Genomic DNA, 25754 nt, shown 5'->3' on the forward strand with positions numbered 1-25754 from the left:
ATACAAAATAAACCAAAGATAAAAGAATAAAAAGAAACACAAATCCGACAGAGAAATAATTATTCACAAACATAATCATTTAAGAATTTAGGAGCAACAATTTTCCTTCCACTTCTAGTGGAAATTTGGAATTGCAACTCCTTATCAACAGAAGAATCAACATTACTGGAAACCTGTGCATGGTCAGCACAAGAATTTGAAGGAGTGTGTGGGAAAAAAGATTGAGGAGAAGGAAGTAATGACGCAGATGAATCTGCAAGGACCTCAGAGTCAACCTGTGGAACAATTGGTTGAAGAACCATACTGTTATGAGAAACACCCTTGTTGGAAGAAGCAGAACTTGTGTCTGAGAGCACAACTTGAGACAACCACCAAAATTCACCAACATCACGACATCCTCCTTCTTTGTTTTAAAAGGATCAGACAACCTGGCCAAAGCAATTTTACTCATATGATGAATGGATCCATCATCCAACATCACAGTGTTACGCATAACTTTAGTTATGGTTCTCGGATCCGAAAAAACGAGGCTGCAGTTTACCAACCTTCCTTGTCAACTTGACTCTAACTAATTGACCAACTTCAACATGAGTTTCCTTAGTCCCATGTTTTTTATCATAGTAAGATTTACTCTTGTTCTGAGATTTGCAAATGTTATCAATAACCTTCTCAGCATTCCAAATATATTCCCTACTTCTGCCCATCCACACAGGATTCAACTTGGAATAAAGAAATCTGCCCCTCATCAAACCAAAAGGACTTTCACCACAAGTCTCATGTACCGTAATTCTATACGACCACAACATTTTATCTAATTCATTGTACCAGTCTTTTTTATTCTTATTGGCAAGTTGCAAAGTTCCCTTAATGACTCTGTTAACTCTCTCAACCACAGAATTACCTTGAGGATGGTATACAGCTGAAAATCTTTGTTTAATGCCTGTAGATTCCATAAAAACTTTCATAGCATCGGACTTGAACTGAACACCGTTGTCAGTTAATATAGAAGCAGGTAAACCTTCCCTGATAAAACATTCATCTAAAAATGCTATAACGGTGTCAGTGTTAACTCTATCAACAATCTTCAATTCAATCCACCTCGAGAATAAGTCAACTAAAACAAGAATATACTTGACAGAATCATTTTGCCACATGATTGGCCCCATAATGTCTAAAGATAACTCCTCCCAGGGTAATTTGGGGCAATTAAGAGATGACATTGGGGGATTGAGTGTCTTTTGACTTTTGTCAGAACACTCACACTGAACACAATCACGAACTGACCTCTCAATCTCCATATCAATCCCAGGCCACCAATACAAAGCTTTTACATTCTTTTTAGTTCTGGATATACCAGGGTGTCCCTCATGCCCTAGAGATATAATCTTCTGACGCACTCCTGAAGGTGGCACAAGTTTATCACCACAGCACAAGAAATCACCATCAACACTGAGTTCATCTTTGACTTCCCAGAATGGTCTATATTGGACATCGACTTTAGACTGGACAAACCAACCCTGGTTAATTTTGGTCTTAATTGCTTCAAGTGTTATGTCTTTAATAGATTCAGATTCCCACTCTTCTTTTGATAGACCTTGAGAACTAGAAAAAAACTCCTGCAACACAACAATCATTCCACGAATTTAGATCAATTTCCTTCATGGATAAAGGCAGCCTACTTAAGAAATCAGCCACCACATTCTGTGCTCCAGGTACATATTCTATGGTATACATATAATCCTGAAGCCTCATTGACAGCCTTGCAATCCTGGCTGACGCCTTGCTCAAACCTTCCGTGGTAAGAAGCTTAGTTAAGGATTTGTGATCAGAGCGTAAAATTAATTGTTTACCCCAAATAAATTTGCAAAAATATTCCATTGACCACACAACAGCCAAGGTTTCACGCTCAATCACAAAGTATTTTTCTTCACAAGGCAATAAAGAACGAGAAGCAAACGCTATGACGACTTCATTGCCTTGCTCAGAAACTTGTGACAGAACACTACCCAAACCAATCCCACTAGCATCAGTGGTAAGATAAGTCTTTGCAAAGGGATCAAATCCTTGCAACATAGGTGCATTGATTATTGCAGACTTAAGTTCCTTAAATGCATTCTTACACTTTTCATCCCACAAAAAAGGTGATTTGTTCTTCATTAACACACGCATATCAAAGGTTTTCTGTGAAAACTGGTTAACAAATTTTGAGTAAAACTCAGCTAATCCTAAAAATGATCTGAGCTCATCCTTAGACTTAGGTTCTGAGAGTTAGCAATAGCCTCCACTAATTTTGCTTTGGGTTTAATACCACCATCACAAATTTCATGTCCAAGGTATGTAACAGACCTTTCAGAAAATGTACATTTGCTAAGTTCCCCGACTAACCCATTATCTGCTAGAATTTTTAAAACTTTTCTCAGGAGACTGTCATGGTGAGCCTTATCCTTCCCCATGATCAAAATATTGTCCTGGAAGAAAATCACTCCTTTGATGTGTCCAAAAAGATTAGCCATTAACCTTTGAAAAACCGCCGCGGCAGATGCTAAGCCGAAAGGCATTCTTTTAAACCTAAAGCAACCAAACGGAGTGGAAAATGAAGTTAAATGTCTACTGTCAGGGTCAAGGACTACATGATGATAGGCTGCAGATAGGTCTAAAGTGGAAAATACTTTTGCATCTTTGGTGAGTGACAGCATTTCATCTATACGTGGAAGTGGATATTGATCAACCAAGATCTGGCTGTTCAAATATCTCAAATCCACACACAAACGGCCTTTCCGTTGGCCTTTCGTGCGACGACCAACGGAGAGACCCATTCTGCTGCTTCTACTGTTTCAATAATATTGGAATTTAGCAATTTATCCAATTCAGATTTGACTTCATCTTTAATGATGATAGGAATATTCCTAGCTTTATGAATTTTAGGAACTGCATTATCCTTTAACCTGATTTGGTGTGTAAAACCTTTCAGTTTACCAATGGTTCCTGTAAACACAGATGGAAATTCATCCATTACCCATTTCTTAGTGTCTTCACTAGTACAAGAGACCAAAACATGTTCCTTACTGTTGGGATCCAGAATTATATGTAGACTTCTCTGATCCCTCCACCCAGGAACAGATGGTCCGTCCTTAGAGACATATATTTTGCAAGTAGCATGTCTCCCTTTAAATCTAAAAATTAAAACCCTGAAACCTAAAATATCAATTGTGTTGTCCGTGTAGCTCACAGGTGAAATATCGGAGGGTTCTAACCAATTTCCAATCTGGTTAATAAATTTCTCCTCCCATACATGTTTATTAACAATAGTATAGGGTGATCCTGAATCTGCAGCAAGTTGCGTAAGAATTCCCCCTAAAGAGACTTGACAGAAAGGTTTGCTTGAATCAACATCAGAAATATTCAAAACAACCTTCTTTTTAACTATGTTCTGTACTTGTAACACCTCATCATCAGATGATGAACTAACATCATGTTCAGTATCTTGAATATACGCAATTTTGCTTTTGTAATTCTTATAAGGAGAAAAATAATCATCCATATCGAATAGTGCAGCATTGAAAACATCAACATTTCCAGCAGATCTATCTGATTTATCCAGTTGATTATAGATTCTTAATCCTTCAGGACCAAGACCTAATAATAAAATTCTTTTCTTCCTTTCTGGTGTAAAAGAACCACTAACATCCTCAAGATTGGCTACGTAATTTAGGAAATATTTCTTCCAGTCTAGCCATGCAACAGGAGGATCACCAGGAATAATTAAAAATTCTCTGGGTGCATTTAAATTCAATCCATGTACAGGCCTTTCTCCACTTGCTGTGCTATCATTAGTATCAGGCATAATGAAGTACTTTACACTATGTAATGTAAGTAGATAGTATCGAAATGTCTTGAAGTTCTTGAAGAAAAAAAATTGCAGGCAGCACCTTTACTTTATATAAAATTCACAGTAAATGAATAAGTAAATACCAGGAAATAATCGAAATAATCGTATAGTAAAATACCATGAAAAGCTGTTCCAAATTTCCAACTCGATTCGCGATGAAATTACGGTGAAATTGGACTAAGAATGAAATCCAAAATGGCCGCCGATGTGACCTTACGTCGGGTCATACCCACAATGCACTTGGAGATCGCAAAGCTGACGTGACGCGGACCAACAAAGAAAGGTTTGAAATGAAGATATCGCGTCTTTTAAAATCTGCGATGCTGAAGCAATAGCACCGGAGCAGTTGGGCAACCGGCAAGATTCAAAGAATGCAGAGGTACATAAAGCACAGGATACAAACAAAACAAATAATTTGAGAATAGATTCTCACCGCAAATGATTTTAAAAGAGTTCCGATGAGAGTAGAAGTTGAAGGTGGATTTCTCAAATAAATTGAATTTGTTCAGTCGAATAAAAGTCAAATTAGGTCAAATCCAAATAAGTTGTAAGTGAGGATTTTCAAATGAAGTGAAGAGTTTCCCTCGTCGCCAAATCTGTAGTAACTCCGACACAGGTTGAGTTGATGTAAAGATGTATTGTAGAAGAAGTGAAGCAGTAAGTATAAAAGGTGCTGCCAGCTTGAAGAAGAATTAAGGTCTAGCAAACACTCTGAGCATCATACAACATAACATGCAAACATTCTAATATGACATGCAAACATTCTAATATTACATTCTACAGCACATGCCCACAACTCTAAAGAGAATAAGTATCACTACAGCAGCCTATCCAGTGTGGTTCATATACACCGATCTCTCGTCTTAACCACAAGGTGAAGGTCCTGGCCAAGCTCCTGCCTATGCGTTTGACCAGAGTGATCGCCTCTCTGATACACTCGAATCAGTCTGGATTAGAGGCACTAGACTGAACCTCCAGAGGCTGTTCGGAGTGCCCCATTTAACTGAAGCGGACCCTGAAAGACAGACTGCCCTTTATCTCTAGACGCTAGAATGGCGTTCGACCTTGTGGAATGGGACTAGCATTTTGCGGTTTTGGAACGGTTTAGCATGGGACTCAACTTCGTGGGGTGGTTTAAGCTTCTGTACCAGCAACCTTTAGCCAGAGTGAAAGTAAACGCCATGGTGTCCAGAGTATGTGCATTACAGAGGGGGACAAGGTAACGGTGCCTGCTGTCCCCAATCCTATTCTCCTTTGCCCTAAAGCCACTAGCCGCATGGATACGGCATGCCCCATTGATTTGGGGATACCAATGGGGGAGGAATGGGAAGAGTGGATTTTGCTATACGCAGACGACATTCTCCTGTAGGTTAGAAAACTGAGACAATCGGTTGACAGAATATTACTAATATTTCAAATGTATGGAGAATACTCGGGTACCGTATCAACTGGGACAAATCACTGCTCTTCCCCCTGGCAGGAGGAGCACCTGATTTAACATCCAGATGCATAGTCCCAATTGTTGAGCAACACTTCAAATATTTGGGGATCTATATAACAAGGGATACAATGCAAAACACACCTCATGAGGTGCCCCCCTCCTTCCTTAAAAGGGTACACTCAGAACTGAGAGCGCTTTTATGGTGCATATCTCCCCCACAGACAGCACTGTCCAAACTCCAGAGAGGGATGTGTGACAGAGAATTAGCAGTCGCCAACATCCGTGGCTACTTCTGGGCAGCCCTATTGGTGGCAGTAAACAGATGGCTGTTCGGGGAATGGGCAGAACCAGCATATAGGGTCGATAGATGGGCCATGGGTACGAAAGGACCACAGGCGCTGCTATATACCAAACTGACAAGGACGAGCCCGTCGGTACATACATATTCAGTGATTGAAGCATGGCATGCATCAACAAAACATCTGGGCTGGGAGGGTAGGCTTACAGGGATGACGCCTCTTTGGCAAGGGGCCGGCCTGAGGGTGTAGGCGACCTGGGGGGCTTCGCCAAATGGGATTGGCAGGGTCTGGAAACCCTGGGAGACCTATGGAGAGGACAGGCATTTGCGACTCTACAAACAGAATATGACATGAATAAAGGAGAATGGCTAGGATACCTCCAGTTAGGACACGCACTCTTAAAATACATCAGAGAAGGAGAGACTCCGGTAGAGGCCTATCCACTGGAAGACGGAATACGGACTGAACAGCTGCAGGAGAAAACTATCTCCTTGTTGTACAGGTAAATAGTGAATAACGCCCCAAAACACTGGACACACTGAAAAGCACATGGGAAAGGGATGCAGACCCTACAGAGGAAGAAGAGTGGACCGAGGCAATCCAGGGCCTGACGGAGGGGGCAATAGGAGTGAGGTTTCGACTAATACAACTAAAAATTCCACACAGTGTACTAACATGGGATGTAGTGCGCACACACAATGCCACAGAAAGTGCGGAGTACAATGGATTGTTTATCACTTATTGTGGTAATGCCCCATGCTGTAGGCATTTTGGCTTAAAGTGGGCGAGGCAATGGCAAAGGTAGTGTCCATGGGGGTACCGCTAGAACCAAAATCGTTCCTATTACTGATCCTGGGAGAAGAGGACTGGCCGAGACACGTAAGAACATGCCTAGCGTTTGCAACCACCGTGGCTGTGAAATGGAATACTGCAAGGAAGTGGGGGGCAATTGCCATTCAGATGGTGTCAGATGGTGGCAGAATGGGAAAATGACCTGGATTGGTGCTGGCAGGCAGAACGCACAGTTTACACTGGCAGGGCGTGGCCCAAGAAAGGAGAAAAGGTGTGGGGAGCTTGGCAGACCTACAGAGGGTTTTAGTGAGATCACAGTAAATGTAGAGGCTAATCCCAGTGTGTCTGTAGGAAGGAACAATAATGTTTAACTAAATTCTAACCAACAGCGTTTCAATGGAAATGGCAGCGTAAAATCAACGGCTTCATATATGTACTGCTCATTGTTTAGGTGCTAATAAAAAGAGTTATAAATGCATTTATTTTTAAAACAGTGCTGAACATGCTGTATGTCAGAACACATACTCACAAAATGCACCAATGCTAATGTGTATATTTTTCTTCTTGCATTGCTGTGGTTGCTTTTGGTTTGTTGGATTGGTGGGAGCTGCACTAGCAAAATGTACATGTTACTTGTACGTATATACTCTACTGTTGCTAGTGATGGCTAAACAAACTGACCTAAACCAATTTTTTTTGTTTAATAATCCAAAACCTGCCTAGTGCATGCCCACACATGGCTGTCATAGGACATTTAAACCTGTCTTCAATTAATGTTTTTTCCACTCCTCCAGGAAAGCAGTCAAGGCCACGCTGGTACTTCTGCCACTGCTGGGCATCACCTACATGCTGTTCTTTGTGACACCTGGTGAAGATGAGATCTCTCGCATTGTCTTTATCTACTTCAATTCCTTCCTCCAGTCCTTCCAGGTACGTCACAAATTGAGGGAGGACTTCAGAACCTTGGGTTGTATTATTGAAAGCACCCTGAAGGAACTAGCGGCATGGGCACCTTCTTTTTATGCAACATTGGGGCACTTTGGCAGGACAGGGGGGGTAAGAGCACTTGCACAACTCCTTCTATAAAACAGATTCGTTCTATTGCTACCTGAAGGGGGCGTTCCGCCATTTGTCTTTGTGCCCGCTCAACATTATAGAAGTGGGTTCAGAGCCATGGAGGATGCCAGGAGGCATACTGATGTGTGCCACACAAATGTGGCACACATTTAACGTGCCCCTTGAGGGCACCTCTCAGGTCACTCACTGCCCCGCCTCCAGGGGAAATAGCATATGTTGCCACGCAGGCCAAAACCACGTGTGGCTTAACAATGAAGTACCTTGACTGTGTCGTTACCACAGGTTCCATTGCAATGCAAGTCATTACAACGGCTTGCTTTAGGAAAGCGCTGGACTTTGGAATAGTTCTGGCTACTATTCCAACTCCAGTCGGTATATCAGTAGGGAATGTGTTGGACTTACAATCCAACACCAGTCCAACACCACATTCCCTAAAGGAAGTCATTGTTATGGAACGCATGGTAACATCGCAGTCGTGGTACTGACTGCGTTGTAAATGCACTATGTTGTAATGCCTGCGTTGTAATAATGTTTACCCTCAAGGGGGTTTCTACTCCATTTGTAGTGCAGACCATTTTGTCACATGCACAGAGGAAGGCGGACCAGCCAGTTTAAACTGTTGGTCTAGTTTTCACTAATATGCTGTTCCCAGGCGCAGGTGTATGCCTGGACTGGGAGCAGCTTACTATATGTGATGTTGTGCACTGTCCAAGTCTGTGCCCGCAGACATGCACCTAAGATTTTATCACGCCACAGAGAGGGACAGGGCGCCACTTACATAACATGACCCCTCTCATGCTTCACCACATGAAGGTCTGCAGAATCATCTCATGAACATGTGAATCTAGCTGCCAATCTTAGTTTTTTCTAGTTAGATGGATCTCAATTGTCAATTTTCTCCTTGGGCATTGTAACGACATTTCAACATATGAAAAGTCAGTGGTATGTTAATTAAGAGAGAGCTGTTAAATACTGTTGTAGCTGATGTCTGTCATCAGCCAATTCTTTCTCCTTCATGTTTGTGGTCATAAAATATTTGTTAAAGCGTTTCTGCTTCTTGATGTCCCAGCTCACATGTTCTACACCCTCCCCTGGACACAACAGAATGAAAGGTAATGTGATGGGGTAAGGAGACATCAGGCACCTCAGTGGCCTATAATGTCAATCCCTGTTTCGTTTTTGGGGTGATACGGTACGAGTCAGCAAAGGGATTTGTGTCCACTGCCAGCAAATAGAAAGAGGCCATGTATTGCATGCTTGTCGCTTGCCTTCCTGCGCGCTGGCTCCCACGTTAGGAGCAGCAGAGTTCACAGGCAGAAGCAGGATTGAGGCTTTGACATGGCCATCTTACTACCTCTTCTGGGCACGCCTGCCGCCATCTTCAAGGGTGGTGGCCTGATTCCGAGCAATGGGGGAGGGCTTGTGGCACCATCATATCCCCTGGAGGTTCATGCTGTCACCCTGTGCAGTAAGGTGACAAGACCTTCATATCCAAGAGGCAAAGCATCATGGGTATACCTAGCAGATTCAACCAATCGTGCATTGATGGTCTACCCGGAGGAGGGGCGAGGCCATCAACACTCCTATACACTTGGGAGGCGCCACTTGAGTAAACTTCCTTTGAAAGGCCCCTCTGCCCCACAGTCAGCTTTAAGATGTCAGGCTGACTATAAGTGTGCTAATGGACCCCCTGCTTTTCTCCAAGGGCAAGGGGGGCTCAAAAGAGGGGACGTTGAGTCAGGTCTGTACGGGGGAAGATGCTGGGCTGACTGGATCTATGTTCGAGTAATCCCTTCCTCCACAGGAGTCGTGATCTTTACACCTCTACATTGGTAGCTCGCCATTCCTATCGGATTGAAGAATATAGAGCTCTGCGAACCTGTGAAACCGGATCACCTCTGAAAGTGAGGTACTTTAGGAGAAAAAGTCTCAGCCTCAGAGCGAGCGAGAGAGAGGATTGATGTACAGACTGTTCACCCAGGGACTCTAAAAGCAAGCGTAGGCCTGCTGATTATTGCCGTTGATCACAAGCTTAATACAGCAATCACTATAAACTACTATGTTGTTGCTCGATCAGTGACGCTGTACACACATGTAAATAGACACACGTGTTACACCTCCTCAGAGATAGCTCGAGAGGGGGGTCGGATCATGGCGTGCCCCAACTAATTTCAAACAAGGGCTTCAGGGCACGCCTCAAAACTGTGTTTTGTGCATAAACTTTTATGTGCATATACTGCGAACTTCTGTGAGAAACAACATGATCTGTGGAGGAAAAAATCCGATCCTGGTTTCAAGAACCAGCATTGTTTGTGGCTTGCGGAATGTTCTTCTGTAGTCAGTTCTGCAGATCGCCTTTTGGAGTAAATCTCAAGGGCTATCTGTGGTAAATAGCACGAAGACTCCACATCCAGGAAGATTGCAGGTAAGCAGTTTATTGCAGCAGACAGAAAAGTAACAGGACCGTTTCCCATCTGGCCAGGCAGTAACTGACTCAGAATAGAATCATTGATGGTGACACAGAGAGAACCATGTTAACAGTCTAGAAGGTTGGAGCCAGGACAGGCAGGGAAAGGACAGATAGGAATAAGCTATGTACAACACATCTCCCTCCTTTGGATACCAAAAGAAAACAAGAAAAGAAAAGAACAAAAGAACAGTAAAAACTCTTAATGAACATAGTCATTCAAATAAGCGGGAGGATGGCGAGAACGTGGACACCTTAAGCAGACGTTGGAAGAAGGAATAGCAGAGGTAGTAGCAGAGGCAGAACTCCCAAACACATCATCACACACAGATGAAGAAGCATCGCCACCACCCACCTCCCCCCGTACAGCAGGTAAACCACGCAAATCAGAATCTCTTTGAGCAGACAACATGTAGCCACTGCAACCCATCTCAGGAGAATCAAGGTTATAATCTGAAACATTTGAGGCCTTTTTCTGATATAAAGCGACCCTTCTGTAGTTCCATTTAGCACCATTCTCAAGCAAAACAAACTGGGGAAAAGCTTTCTTAACGCGAAATGGACCGCTGAACTTCGAGAGGCCCTTAGTACAGCGACCTGGCTTGACTTTGACTAAATCACCAGTGGATATGGGAAGAGAAGAAGCATTTGAAGGAGAAGAATGCTTACTATCTTCCCTCAACCAGGCAGGAGTCAGCCTAGAAACAGGGGAACAACCGCGCATTAGTTCAAAAGGGGACTTTTCGGCTTGCCCATGGGGCGTTGAGCGGTATGCCCAAACCAACTCTTGTACACGCTCATCAGAAAAACAACCACTTGCAACTGACATTTGTATCACACCCCTTACTAGTCGATTGACTCTTTCGCACAAACCATTACTTTCGGGATTATAAAGGCAAGTGCGGTGATGAGATATACCACATTCACGCATGAAACTTGCCATTTTGTTAGAGGTGAGCTGGGTGCCATTATCCGTAATTAGAACTGAAGGATAACCTTCATTCATAAAAACAGACTTAAGAAAAAGAATTGTGGAGTCAGTCGTAATCTCCCTCATGAAACGTACAGTCAACCCCTTGGAAAAGCAATCAACAACAACCACAGCGAAACGTTGATTTAAGGGTAATTCGCACATAGGGCCAATGAAATCCAAGCATATTGTATGCCAGGGCATGTTTTTAAAGGAAATGTTACCGACAGATTGGGAACCAACAATCTTAAGGCGCTTCTCTCCTTCCATGCATAAAGAACACTTGACCACACAGTCTACAGCATCACTATCGATTGAGGGCCACCAAAAATTTTCTTTTACACGCCGCTGGGTAAGGGTTTGGCCTAAATGACCCTCATGAGCTAAACTGAGAATCTTTCCCCTCAAGGAGCTAGGAGGAATATAGCGATCACCTCTCATCAATACATTTTTCCCAAAAACAGACAACTCGTTTACAACCTTAAGAAAGGGTCTTACAGCTGGTTCCAAGGTACTTTCTCTTCTCGCCCCCTTGAGAACAAGATTAACCACAGCTTTTAAGACATGATCCTCATCCATGCCTTTGGACCAATCTTCGGCAGAGAAAGAACTCTCACACAAAAACAAGACATCTTGTAAAGAGGCAACAGCTCTGTCATCACACAGCTCACTCAATGAATCTCGGGCATTAGGGGAAGAAGCAGGGAGGCGCGATAAACAGTCGGCTTGGACATTCCTCCAACCATGGACAAATTCAACTTCGAACTGATAATCCTGAAGGCGAGAGGCTAACCTGGCTAGCCTGGGCGAACCTTTACCTGTACCACCAGGTGCTAAAACATTCACTAGGGGTTTGTGATCTGTACGAAGAACAAACCGAGAACCCCACAGATATGTTCTACAATAGTTAACACCCCATGCAGCCGCAAGGGCTTCTCGCTCGATAACGGAATAATTGACCTCAGAGGTAGACAGAGGCCTAGAAGCAAAGGCTACAGTTTTTTCACCTCCCTCATGTTTCTGAAGAAGAACAGCCCCAAGACCGACACCACTTGCATCCACCATTAGAACAGAAGAACGTCTAATGTCGAAAGGAGTGAGAACATCTGAGGACTTAAGTTCAGATTTGATACTGTTAAAACAAGACTCTTGTTCACGCATCCAGGAAAACTTGACACCTTTTTTTAACAAAGATCTTAAGGGAGCTGTCTTCGTGGAAAAATCTTTTACAAACTTGGAGTAGAACTCAATTAGCCCCATGAAGGACCTGAGTTGTTCCTTATCCACAGGGGAAGGCGCTAGTTCAATTGCTTCTAAAAGGTTTTTCTTAGGCCTTACACCTTCAGCAGAGAGACAGAAACCCAAATATTCGACCTCTTTGACCAGAAATGCACATTTTTCACGACGTAACGTGAGACCAGCATCAACAATTCTACCTAAAGCATTGCGTAAAACACCATTATGTTCCTCCAAGGTATCCCCAAAAATGAGAATGTCATCCTGGAAGAAGATAACCTTATCCAATCCCTTGAATACCTCAGTAACCATACGCTGGAACACGCTGGCAGCAGATATTAGTCCAAAGGGTAACCGGGTAAATTGAAAAGTTCCCTCGCCTGTAATAAAAGCTGTAAGATGTTTTGAGCTGTCATCCAGACGAATCTGGTGATAGGCGTGCTTAAGGTCTAACTTGCTGAAGAATCTAGCACCCTTAAGGGTGGAAACCAATTCACCTATATTGGGTAAAGGGAATATGTCAGCCACTACGCATTTATTCAAAGAGCGTAAATCTACACAGAAACGAATTTTGTTGTCGGGTTTCTGTGAGATAACCACGGGAGAAACCCATGGAGAAGTTTCAATCGGTTCAATGATACCTCCCTGAAGCATCTCCTCCAAAACAGCCTTAACTTCATCACGCAAGGCAAAAGGGACTCGCCTCGCTTTGTGCTGTACAGGAATACTGCCCTCCTTTAACAGTATTCTGTGTGTGTATCCTTGTAATTCACCTAATTCCTCACGAAACACCTGCCTATGATTGGCAAGAATGTCATCAATGTAGCAATCATCCACAACTAGAACAGGTTCATCAGCTCTGGGATTAACAATTATGTGTAAGTCGTACTAATGAGAACGTCCCAGTATTGCGGGACCATCCACAGACACGTAAATCTTGCCCCAGGTTGACCTATTTTTGAAAACAATCATCGCTTTAAAGTAACCAAGAAGGTTGATTTTCTCCCCCTGGTAACCGGATGGAAAAATATCACACACATCCAAGCACTTGTTTCCCCACACTTCCTTCAGCATAGACGACGGAATAATAGTCCACTTGGAACCGGTGTCAACCATCAAATCGACATTTTTCTCATCAATCAAAAACTTTGCTTTGATTATCCGCTCTCTCTTCTCGACACATGCACACACTGAATCATACAATACAAGTATTTTGTTGACATCACGCTTTAGGTCATTGTAATCACTCACTACTGTGACTCTCTGGTTGGTTCTGTTCTTACATACTTTTGCGAAATGACCTAATTTACCACACCGTAAACACTCCTTGTTGTTAGCAAAACTAAATTTTGCGTCAGACGTATGAGAATAACTCCCACATCTAGAGCACATTTTAGACACAAATTTGTTACTAGGCTGTAGTTGCGGCCTATTGAACGACTGTTGAGACAAATTCTTCTTTTGTAACACATAACCCTTCTTCCTAACTATCGCAACAGCAGCCGCTTCATCATCACTAATGTCGCTATTGACCATTTTATGAGATATTTCAGCAACTTTGGAATCAGTACCACCTTTTGATAACTCCTTAATACATTTCTCGCTCTCCTCAACTACTTTAGCAAGCTCGATTGCTACTTTGAGAGTTGGGTTCTTTGCGGCCCACAAGCGTTCCTGGATCTTTCTATTATTAGCTTGTACAACTAATTGATCCCTAATATGTTCATCTGCCATTTGGCCAAAATTGCATTTAACAGACAATTCACGTAGGCGAGCAACAAAGTCATCTATACTTTCACCCTCAAGTTGTTTGTTTTTGTAGAATCTATAACGTTGAAGGATTAGGTTTTCTTCTCTTCCGAATCTGTTCTCCAGCCTGGCAATGGCTTCTTTGAATTCATCCAAAGGTTGTGAAGTGGCAGAAAGAACTTGAGGTAAGTATTTAAAAAGTCGTTGCCCTTCTTTTCCTAATGTGGTCATCAGTAGCGCTTTCTTTCTTTTGGCAGAGAAACCTTCTCCATCCAGGGCTTCGATATAATCATTAAACATAATGATCCAGTCCTCCCAAGGAGTGGAAGGATTGCCTGGTTCAGTCAGGAATTGTGGAGGAAGAGCGACATTTATGGATTGCGCCATGGTAGTCTTGAACTTAAAGAAAGCTTATCGCTGACTACGGAGCACTGTAAGTCTAATGTAACATGTAACTGCTAGTGAGTAGCTAAAATGAGAATTGAAGTCTGTGGTCACGAACTTTAAAATGGATTTAACACAATACCCAAAATTCGCTTTTAACTTGCTTGCCGATATTGTTAAAACAATGAATGTCTCACAGCAAATAACGAGCTTACTTGTATTTGATGGCCTGCTTCCTTGTATACTGAAGTCCTTGAGGTCTATTCACGGAATAACTGAATCGCCTCAGCGTTAAACTTTTCAGCGTTGGACTGTCGAAGGTAAACACAGGTTAAACACGAACAAAGATGGCCGCTTGCGCATGACGTCACGGAGGTCACGTTAATGACTTCGCGTAGGCAAAGCGTAGCGTCCGATCGTTCAGTGTTCCTGTGAGCGCGCAAGACGCTCAGTCACAGCCCACGCTCTTGTCACTGCTCGCGCTCTCAGTTCTTCGCGAGGCAGTTGATATGGCAACAGAGAGACTAACATACGCACCGTTGTTGTCAGGCTCCGTTGCTATGCGACGCTGCTTACGACAACATCAACCGAAAGGGAAAAGGCGGAGAAAATCCGAAATAAGCCTTCGGATCCGGAAATCTCGACGCCAAACAGCTGCGGAAGATGTAGTCGACAGAAATACAAACGCTGCAACTCGTGAGTTCGTTGGGGAACGGATCACTGTTTTTCCAGTCTTTTCTTTAGCTGCAAACGAAATGAGGTTGAAATGGCCAGATGCTCCCGTCCAGAAGTCGCCAAAATGTGGTAAATAGCACGAAGACTCCACATCCAGGAAGATTGCAGGTAAGCAGTTTATTGCAGCAGACAGAAAAGTAACAGGACCGTTTCCCATCTGGCCAGGCAGTAACTGACTCAGAATAGAATCATTGATGGTGACACAGAGAGAACCATGTTAACAGTCTAGAAGGTTGGAGCCAGGACAGGCAGGGAAAGGACAGATAGGAATAAGCTATGTACAACACTATCCAGTGACGCTGTCCAGCAATAGTCTCATCGGGTACAGGAAAAACATAAAATAAATCGTTTTGCACATTTCACCAGGCATTCTCCAGTGAGCCACCGCACATGGCATCCATCCATTGAAGTATTCATAATGGGCCAGGAGTGCGCCCGGGAGCCTACGTTTTGTGTTGATCCGGTGCTACAAAGTGGTGATTTGTCACAAACCAGTTATTCACATAACAATTAAATGACGTGTATTCCTATAGTGTACTCCTTTGAATTCTGTGAATCCTTGAACATATTCACATCTCCATATATCATCCACCCAAGTCTACAACGCATCGGTTTTTGCATTTTCACTGAATAGGGCCCATGTAGTGAGTGAGCATGGCTCATACTGCACAGACCTGCTCTGGTACATCCTCTGTCAGTATGCAGTGAGCATACATTAGCAGTTTCATAATTTTGGAAGAGTAAGCGAATTTCAATACTGTGCCATTTTCCAGAAGATTTCACAAGAGGATTCAGTAGAGGCAAAAGGTGGGGATAGTTATTACATGTGTGAAATTTCCACTGGCTGCAAACATTCAGCCAGGCTAGGACTCCTGGTAAACAATGCGTCAAAGCTCAGAGTAGTGTCCTGCCTATTTTACTCGTGCCTCTGATTAAAATTTAATTTTCTAGAAGCACAAAAGGGGCGAGGGGGTCTCCTTTGTTTCCCAGAGAAGCTTCAGTTACTGCGGCTGTGTCGCTTAGAAAAAAACAGTATAGAAAAAGTAGCGGCAGATGGCTGATATCTATCAAGCGCTGGAGCACCGACAAAATCGTTAGCAACCAGCTCATGTACTTCATAGAATCCATCTCGATCCTCGACACTTCCCAATCTGGAATAAACAGCAACCACAGCACCGAGACTACACTCCTAGCCACCACGGATGACATCCGCGCTTTCCTCAACCAAGGCAACATGGCTGCCCTAATTCTACTAGACCTCTCAGCAGCCTTCGACACCATCTCCCACAGCACACTAAACACAAGATTTCACGACGCCGGCATACAGGGAACTGCCCAAGACTGGATCCTCTCCTTCATCACCGTCCCAACTCAGGGAATCAGACTCCCGCCCTTCCTCTCTGAACCCACAGAGATCAGCTGCGGAGGACCCCAAGAATCCTCACTCAGCCCCTCTCGCTCTACCATCGTCAGAAAAAACATGGACTCAGCATAGTATCCTATGATGACAACAACCACAAAGCTCATCCACCGAGCTCATCCACCCAGCTCATCCTCTCCCTCACCAAGGAACCCGACATCACCAACATCACCAGACACAGTGTCAAGGAAGGAATGAAGGACGTTGCATCCTGGATGAGCAGTAGCTGCCTGAAGCCCAACTTGGAGAAAACAGAAGTCCTCGTCCCTGGATCCACCCCCTCCGCTTGGGACAACACCTGGGTTCCCAACGCCCTCAGCATCCCTCCCACACCAACGGCCCACGCCTGCAACCTCGGTATCATACTCAACTCCTCCCTCACCCTGAACCGACAGGTCAACACCGTATCTTCCTAGTGTTTCTATACCCTCTGCATTCTATGCTATAGCTTCAAATGGATCCAACTGAATCCTGAAAGACTGTCACCCACACACTCATAACCATAACACGTGCCGGAATCAACAAATCTCTACTCCTCAATCTCCTGACCATCCAGAACGCCGCAGCCAGGCTCATCCTTGGCATCCCATGACAAGACCACATCACCCAGCACCTACGAGACCTCCACTGGTTCCCCGTCAAAAGGAGTGACCTTCAAGCTGCTCACTCACACCTACAAATCCCTCCACAACACCGGACCCCAATACCTCAACAAAAGAATCTCCTTCTACGCACCCAAGAGAAACCTCCGCTCCGCTGACCTTGCCCTGACTGAAATCCCTCGTATCCGCAGAACCAGAACGGTAGGAAGAGGCTTCTCCCACATCCCGGCCAAGACCTGGAACAAACTCCTCCTCAGAGTCAGATGAACCCCCCACACTGCAAGCATTCAGGGAGAGCCTCAAGACCTGGCTCTTCTGATTAGACGGAGCTGCTCGAATCCCCCTCCCCCCAGCACCGTGAGACACTCACGAGTGAGTAGTGCGCTTCACAAATCCCTGATTGATTGATTGGATGTCATAAAAAATCTTTCCTTGTAGAAGTTGATGTTGTCACCTTGGAAGTTGCAAATGTTTTCAAAAGTTAATCAAGTTCATGTGCTGCGAGATACTGAAACAGTTATTATGTTATCATACCTAAAGGGGTTTATGGTAGATTCTATATATAATTTGTGCAGTGCACGTCTGCCAATGGAATGGCCTCATAGCAGTGTGGACTTTCTCCAAAGTGCAAGGTGTCCTGTTGCACATTTCCCTGGAGCCTTGAGGCAATTAGTCCCGGTTCTAAGATTGATGGCTCCTTTCTTCAGATTGTCTGCGCGCGCTCTGGTTCTGCTAGCAGTGAGCATCCGCCAGCACAGTGCTGGCAGCAACCAAAATATGTCCTCTGTAAGGCACAGGCACTTGTATGTAGTTAAAAATTGTAACCAGGCGGTTAGCTCAAAGGACACTGAGCAATATCATACTACGAATAATGAGCACATGATAAAGAGAATGATATGTTCTCTAAAATAATGGACACAAATAAAACATTATAGCCTCCTTCACTTCCAAATGTTCCTGTTATGTTTCATCGTGTTAACTCCCATCTTGTAGAACTAGTATGGGGCAATATTTAAAAAATGGGATTCGGGGAGCATGAGGATGCAGGATTCCCCTGGACAGACCTATACCACTGATTTAAGCCCCCTCAATAATTGCTGGTCCTGCACAAACACCTGTGCCTTTGATTCTCTTCTAGCGGCAGTCGCTGGCATAGGTGGCAAGTGAGGACACGCATTCTAAAGCAGCACTATGCATGAAAGTCAGCCATTCTACTGGCGCACCCCTGGTTGCCCTTGCACCTGGTGCTTAGAAATACCTCAATGAAAGTATTATTAAAGCTAACATTTTTTTCATTACATAATTGCAAAGTTGTGAAGGAAAACACAGTGGCAGCTTTGCGTACTCCAACTCACTTTGCTGAGCGTGCACCGTTTTTGGAAATGACCCTTAAAAAATGTAGCTCCCAAAATGGTGATTCTACTAAGGAATGAATGGGAACTGTACGTAAGACGGGTAGGAAGGGATCCTCTGTGCGCATAGATTTATATGGTTCTTTGTAGTGGGTTCCCTGCGTGGCCCAATGAAAGGTGGGTTTTGTTTTTGCTTAAAAAAAAAAAACAATTCTTATTACCCCAAAAAAATTAAGCTCCTAATTGTCGAGACCCAAAAGTGAAACTGCCTCAAACAACAAGGAATATTTAGATGGAGTAGTGTGGAATATTAACTATTTATTCCTCTATTGGCTAGTAGAATGGCCATCACGCTACCTTGAAGGTTGTGTACATGTGTGAAAATTGATACACCTTAGCTATTCACCTTAAAATCCACAGCTAATGTTGTGTGTCATTTATTCAATTGGTAAAAAATGTATTAGGCCACCGCAAGTCACTTAGCCACTCACCTCCTGTCTGTATTAGGAACCCTTGTCTCTATCACCATAAATATTTCTTCCAAACATGACTAGCAAGAAATTCGGTAAACCATGTTTTACTAATAATTAAAAATCAATGGATGCTAAGGGCCCGATGCATAGAACTAACTTAAGACAAAATCCTAAACTTACTACCATTTTGGTATTCACAGAAGGCACTTACTCATTTCGGTATTCACAGAAGTTAGGAGTCCTAACTTTAGGACTCCAAAATGCCTTCTGTGAATACCGAAAGTCTTAAAGTTAGGATTTTTCTCAGTTTAGGAGTAACTTTACTACTCCTAAACTGAGAAAAATCCTAACTTTAAGACTTTCGGTATTCACAGAAAGCATTTAGGAGTCCTAAAAATAGGATTCCTAACTTTACTACTCCCAAACTGAGAAAAATCTTAACTTTAAGACTTTTGGTATTCACAGAAGGCATTTAGGATTCCTAAAGTTAGGACTGCTAACTTCTGTGAATACGGAAATGAGTAAGTGCCTTCTGTCAATACCAAAATGAGTAAGTGCCTTCTGTGAATACCAAAATGATAGTAAGTTTAGGATTTTGTCTTAAGTTAGTTCTGTGAATCGGGCCCTAAGTCATTAATAACAGGTCTTCTTAAAAAGACTGCATGAATTGGTTTAGGTGGAGATTGTATTTCGGAATATTATCCACTTATACACTTTTAAATTCCTGAATAGAAAGTTAAACAATCATACTGTTTTGAGTGAGTAAGGAAAACACTACTTGGAGAAAGCTTTTTTAGGCTCTTGTTCCAAATAAAATCTCAAGAAGCATTAGTCAATGAGGTCATAAAATAATGAATACATTGTTCTACTTTTATCTATGCACCATATGTTTCGATCATTTTTCATCACGTTGATATCTTTCGTAGCAAGCTATTTTAATATCTTGTTTTATTCTTGTTCTTTAATGCTATTATCCCTTTTTGTTAACTATTACAAGATTAATAACCTATGCTAATGTTAATGTCTTCTGCTCAGGGCATTTACTAGTGTTAATTGACTGCCTCATAATTATAGGTTCAAGCTAAAGGGTACCTTGAAAAATGGACTAAAGGGGTCATTAATAGCTGTTAACACCTGGCAGTATGAGGACACTAAGGCTGTACCCCAGGTGCTGAAACCCCGCATACTAAAGAGTCTGCTAGTTTCACATTCTCGCCTGAGACATTTTCTCACAGTGCACTCCAAATACTGTAGTCAATGCCTGCATTTCAAGCCTTCTTTAATAGCTGCTTGTCATCATTTTGTAGAGGTTTTTTAATTCAAGTCTTAATGTTATGTTCCAAAGTATAAACATTCACAGGGATTTAGGCTTCATATGTGAGATGGAAAGGGAATGGACTAGGTGACTGCAGTACATCTGATGACATTTAACAGTTTGGATATACTTTAAAAGGTTCTAAAATGTAAGGATTTTACCTTCCCCTACTGTTTACCACCATAAAGGTATGAACTGTATCAGAATGACGCCCTTGTGACACGTAATGGGGTGTAAGGGCGACCCAACTACTGAGTAAAATTTATCAAGCTATGCACAGGTCCCCTTGCATGTCCCTGCATGCCTTGATAAATCTAGAGTAACGCAACAAAGTGCAAATTGCTGCCTTGCATTACTCTGACCCAGGCAGGCATTCCATGGGTGGAGCAGAGGTGTTCTCACATATACACCCTTGGATTTTGATGCATTCCCAGATTGACGAATACTGTTAGACCTGAGAATGCATCAAAATGTTACGCCTCCTCAGGTGAGGTGTAACGAGGAGAATTACCTTTACTTCTCCTTGTTTAGTCCACTTTCTATGTTTGTGCAGAAAGGTGGCCATTCCTGCACAAAAACAATCCTGCTTACAACGCAGGCACCTCAACACCATGATGCAAGGATGCCTGCATTTGCTCTAGGCAGCACATCGGGCACCAGCACAAGGAAAAGAGAGGAATGCTCTGTATAATGTTAAACACAGTCATTTCTGCCGGTTCCTTATAATGCAGCGCAGCAAGGTGGCTTTCTGTGCAATTTTCGATAAATGTGCCTCGTAGTTCTTAGTTAATTCAGTGCTGTAAACAGTGTACTCCAGGGGCAGTATCATAATGAGCTCCGCTGCCTCATCACAGAAACAGAGCGCCTGTTTTTATGTTTCTGCGGTATGTAAAGTCAATTTATGTAACCCGCTTTTAGCACAGCTCATGTATCAAAATAAAGCACTTATTCGGAGATATATGGGTAAAATGGCATGACCTATATCACTACCAGTGCATAAAAGTAGATGCTCTGCACTGCAGCTGAGAGCTTACCGTGATGCAGCACCAGATATTTAGATTTAGATGTTTCTGTGGAGTCTGGGTCCTCTCGAAAAGAAACAATAAAATACTTAAACACCTTAGTAGTAGGGATACTTCCTTTTTTTCCTCAGAGCGGTTTCATATGCACCCATTTCTGCATACCTGCTGTGGGTTGACTCTCTTTCTTTGTCTCACACAGGGCTTCTTTGTGTCGGTGTTCTACTGCTTCCTCAACAGTGAGGTAAGGCCTTGATTGTGGTAGTCCTAAAACGTTGATTTTATGTTATCTGAACTGTATAACAATGAACATGTAATAGGGAAGGACTAGTTGTCTAACTAGAGTATGGTTGTGTCTTGGACGTTTTTGTGCATGTTTGTGTGACAGACATTGGAAGGTATCATGTGTGTGGAGACCTGTTTTTCAACTGGTTTATTTTTATGCCTCAAGTCAGTTCTTATTGTTCCTTCACTTGAAGGTAAGTGTTTAATTTTTGTTACTCCAAGGCTGCAGTGATTCCAGCAGTATTTTCTTTTAATGTAAACAATGGTTCAAACTTGCTGAAATGGATTCTTTGTTTTACAGATTATCAGTGAGGATTAGATCAAAAGATGCTCCAGAGATTAGTGGTCCATGTATAAAGTTCTGTTTTATGCACAGTGGATCATTGGTGTCTTTGACCTCTATGGTCAATTTATGCAGGCAAATGGGGTACAGCACACCAGGGGTGGGCTCTGCTCCACCACTTATTTTCCCTGCCACTGTGACAGTAGCATAGCTGATGGCTTGAACAATCTTAAAGCCATCAACTTTGTTATTATCTATTGCTTGCACACTGTGTATTTCATAAAGAGAGATGCATGAAGCTGTAGCTTATCTTTATATGCCAAGTCTGCATAAAAGTGCAAGAAACGTGCCAGGAGTGTGGTTTTCCTGTACTGAGGACAACATATGATATAGCAGTGACCAAGAAAAAGTCCTTTACAGTTCATGTCATTACTATCATTGCCTGACCTCGTACTTCTCCTGCAGCCTTCGGAATCCAGTTGAAGCGTGTCCTTTGTAGAGGTGCTCTGTTGGCAATATAGGGCACAGGAATGGCTTACAGTATCGGTTCATGTGGCCAGATGGTACTCAGGTTCCACCATCACCTTTCGAATGAGATAATACTTCATGGGTGATTGCCTGGTTTCGGATCCTCTATAGGACCCGGGTTAAAATTACATCTCAGTTTTCTCGTCTTGCTGAAGCGGTTGAGGGATCTTGCGGAAGAATTTTTGAGGCGATTAATTTCAGATAGTGTATTTACCATTTGCCCAGTAACATTTGCTTCTTCATGATGGAATTTAACAATAGCATTTACAAGATATTTGAAAGGTTCTTCAGAAAAGACTGATTGGAAAAATGTGAAGCAGGAAGATTGGGCAGAGTCAGCCTGCTTGAACCACAATGTAGAATTTCTGTTGTACTTTGTTGAGCTGGTCACCCTTGCCTAAAAGGAAGTTGCAATTAGAGGTTCCCAGTAAGCATTTCAAATTTCCTTCGATTCATTGTGATGGATCATATTGTTCAGCCCGGAGCACAGTCAAAATATCTATTTTTAAAAATCAACCTACCTTAATATTGAGTTTTTAATATCCGGGGCACAGAATATCGAAGTAAGAATATCGTTGAACAGAATATAACCTTAAGGTAAGTAATATCGTTTTTTAAAATATCGAAGTAAGTAATATCGAAGTAAGTAATATCGTTAGCAAAAATACCATTGTCAATAATATCGAATTTTTTTAGTGTTATGTATTTTAATATTTATTTTATATGTATGTTTAACATTTTTTTAATGTATTTTCATAAATTGTTAAATAAATGTTTAGAAATTAGTATTTTTTTAAGTACATTTTGTGTTTTAGTATCAGAGCGGGTTGTGGGTTTATAGCGGAATAGGCTGGGAAGTACTTTAATTATAATTAATTAATTAATGTTTTTACTCCTACGCTATTCAACACTTTCCCTACTGTTGCACACACTGGAGTGGGAATAGTAATTTTTACCTCTACGGTATCTAACACTTTCTGCACTGTTGCACTCCCTGGAGTGGGAATAGTAATTTTAACCCCTACACTATCCAACATTTTTGACTACTGTTGCACTGTTTGGAGTTGGAATAGTAATTTTATTCCCTCAGCTTTCTAAAAATGTTTGTAGTATTTTAGCTAATTTAGTATATAATAAATTTAAAAATGTAAAACATATTTTTACTTTTATAAATTTGTTACATATATTTATTTAATTTGTGTTTGTATTATTGTTTTATGTGTAAAGATGTATTTATAATGTATAAGATTTGTTTAAACAATGAATAAGTATTTAGAAACATTATTAAAACATATTAATAAGTAAGTATACTTGTTATATATTATTGAATTGAGTTCATAAGTTATCCATGAAATACCATTATTTTGACTAGATTGGAAAGCCCATCCAGGGCGACATGTGTTTATTAATATTTGTGTTGATTAATATTTATGTTTAAGAAGTGACTGATGTTTTTTTATACTTTTCTTCACTGATTTACATGTTTAGAAATGGCTGACACCTTTTCTGAAGTAAGTTAGGTGTCCTTTGTTTATGTTACCAGTACTGTTGTATTTAAACTTGCCTCAGGGCCGCGCCGGACACTATGGACAAAGGCGGCAGCGAAACGCATCTGGTCATGTATGTTTCAATCCCAATAAAATCTGGGAGTTAAATCGTTCCTGTGAGTGCTGGTGCATTTCTGTGCCGCGAGCTTGGGATCTGGTAGATCCGCGTGGTGTCCGTTACCACGCTAGAGAAGCACCCGATTGTGAGTGCAAGTGACTTAAGACGGACAAGTGAGCACGGTGTTTATCTCCCTTAACCGCCGAGTAAGCAGAATATTGCTATACTGTATCACCGGAGTCCCAGTAAGCTGCATCAAGAGCGGCGCGGCAAGCGCTTCAAAGAGAAATTTAAATCTGTAATGAGGAGCTGTGAAATTGTTACAAGCTAACGCTCGGCTGAGTGTTTGCATGAAAGTACAACTCGGCAGATCGAAGGAACGCTAATACACAGTTATGGAGCAACACGCTCTAAGCGAGCATGTTTGATGAAGAGGTACGGCAGGAGGCGGCCACTGAGATCTTCAGGAAAAATAAAGAATCACAGAAGCACAAGAGCAAAGCGTAGGCACTCGCACATCCAGCACCGGTGCTAATCTACTGAAAGACCAATTCACTTGACTTGAAAGACTCTACGAACGTGAGACCCGCAAATGGTGGGAGGCTACCTCCCTCCAAAATTCTATCGAGGTCGAGCGGGTGCTGCAGGGACTAAGAATATACACTGTCCCCGCGTATGAGAACCCAAATCCATTATTGCTTGAGGAGTGGTCGGAGCACACTGCGGCATCATCCAAGGGAATGTTAGTTATCCTCATCAAATTTGCATGGTGTGATAGGGAACAGGCTCTGCGGGATATTGAGGAATTGGAAACACAGATTGCCAAGGACACTGACAAACAAAAGCAGGAGGAACTACGCGAGGCCATGAAAAAACGCGTCAAGGCGTTTGAACAAAAAATCAAACAGCGTAAACAAGATAAGTTTGAAAGGGACGAGAGAGATTACTCATAGGGCTGTATCTTAACCTTTGCTAAGAGGTACGAGCAGTCAAGAAAGCAGCTGTTGAGCAATAAAAGTAAGACCGCAGTGGAACATAAGGATACCTCTGAGTCAGAAGTTACTGACGTCAACCAAAGAGAAGGAGAGGCCTCAGGATCAGTACAGGCTGCTGCCCCTTTTTTGGAGGAATTCCAAGTTATCAGGGAAACGTGGGGCAAAGGGGGGAGAGGCAAGCCATAGGAGAAACCACAACCAAGAAAAAAGAAAGCAAACGCCGGACGAGGAGAGGCGGGTGGTGCAAGCGACAGTAGCGCCTCACCAAGAGTGACTCGTAGCAAGAAACAATGGAGGTAAATGAAGAAGTTCTAACGGTTGCAAACCTAACACCAAGAAAATTGAATCAGGCGTAGGAGGAGGTGTTACAACTGTGTTTGAGCTTCTGCCCAACAAAATCATCACAGTATACACAAACAAAAATTGATTTATTCAAGTTTTGTAGGAAAATGAAAGTATTAAAATTCTTTAAAGGCAGAGAACGGCCTACTCCAAGCCGAATCACTCAAGATCTAAACAGATTTGACAACCTCACAGCGGGTGATATTGAAACATTGGCAGTTCTGGAGGACCTGGCGGATGAAGGTAATCCTACATAATTAATCCCATCATCGGTGTTCAATACAAACTGGACAGGAGGAATACAAATAAGCCCTGGAAGTCCATTCAAACCTAAGTCAAGGTTTTGTCACATGATGCCAGCTGACTCTATAGACGTATTTACCGATGTGGTGACTAAGGATCTTTTGAAACTTCGAAACTCAAGGAACAGATTGAAAGGTTGGAGGCAACATTACGGATTCACAGAGAAGAGTGTTTGCGGATCTGTGCCGCGAGC

General features: G+C 42.5%; 1 protein-coding gene across 1 annotated transcript in view; it reads left to right on the forward strand.

Moving 5' to 3' along the window:
- The window catches only part of LOC147716922 (corticotropin-releasing hormone receptor 1), a 1353112-nt gene that overhangs the window by 1242505 nt on the left and 84853 nt on the right, over nucleotides 1–25754 (forward strand). Inside the window, exons 10-11 of the mRNA XM_086919826.1 lie at nucleotides 7216–7351; nucleotides 21423–21464. Of these exons, the coding sequence (XP_086775952.1) occupies nucleotides 7216–7351; nucleotides 21423–21464 (178 nt within the window). The remainder of the gene's footprint in view (nucleotides 1–7215; nucleotides 7352–21422; nucleotides 21465–25754) is intronic.

Source organism: Lissotriton vulgaris, chromosome 5 (assembly GCF_964263255.1).
Source record: "Lissotriton vulgaris chromosome 5, aLisVul1.2, whole genome shotgun sequence".
NCBI classification, from domain to species: Eukaryota; Metazoa; Chordata; class Amphibia; order Caudata; family Salamandridae; genus Lissotriton; species Lissotriton vulgaris.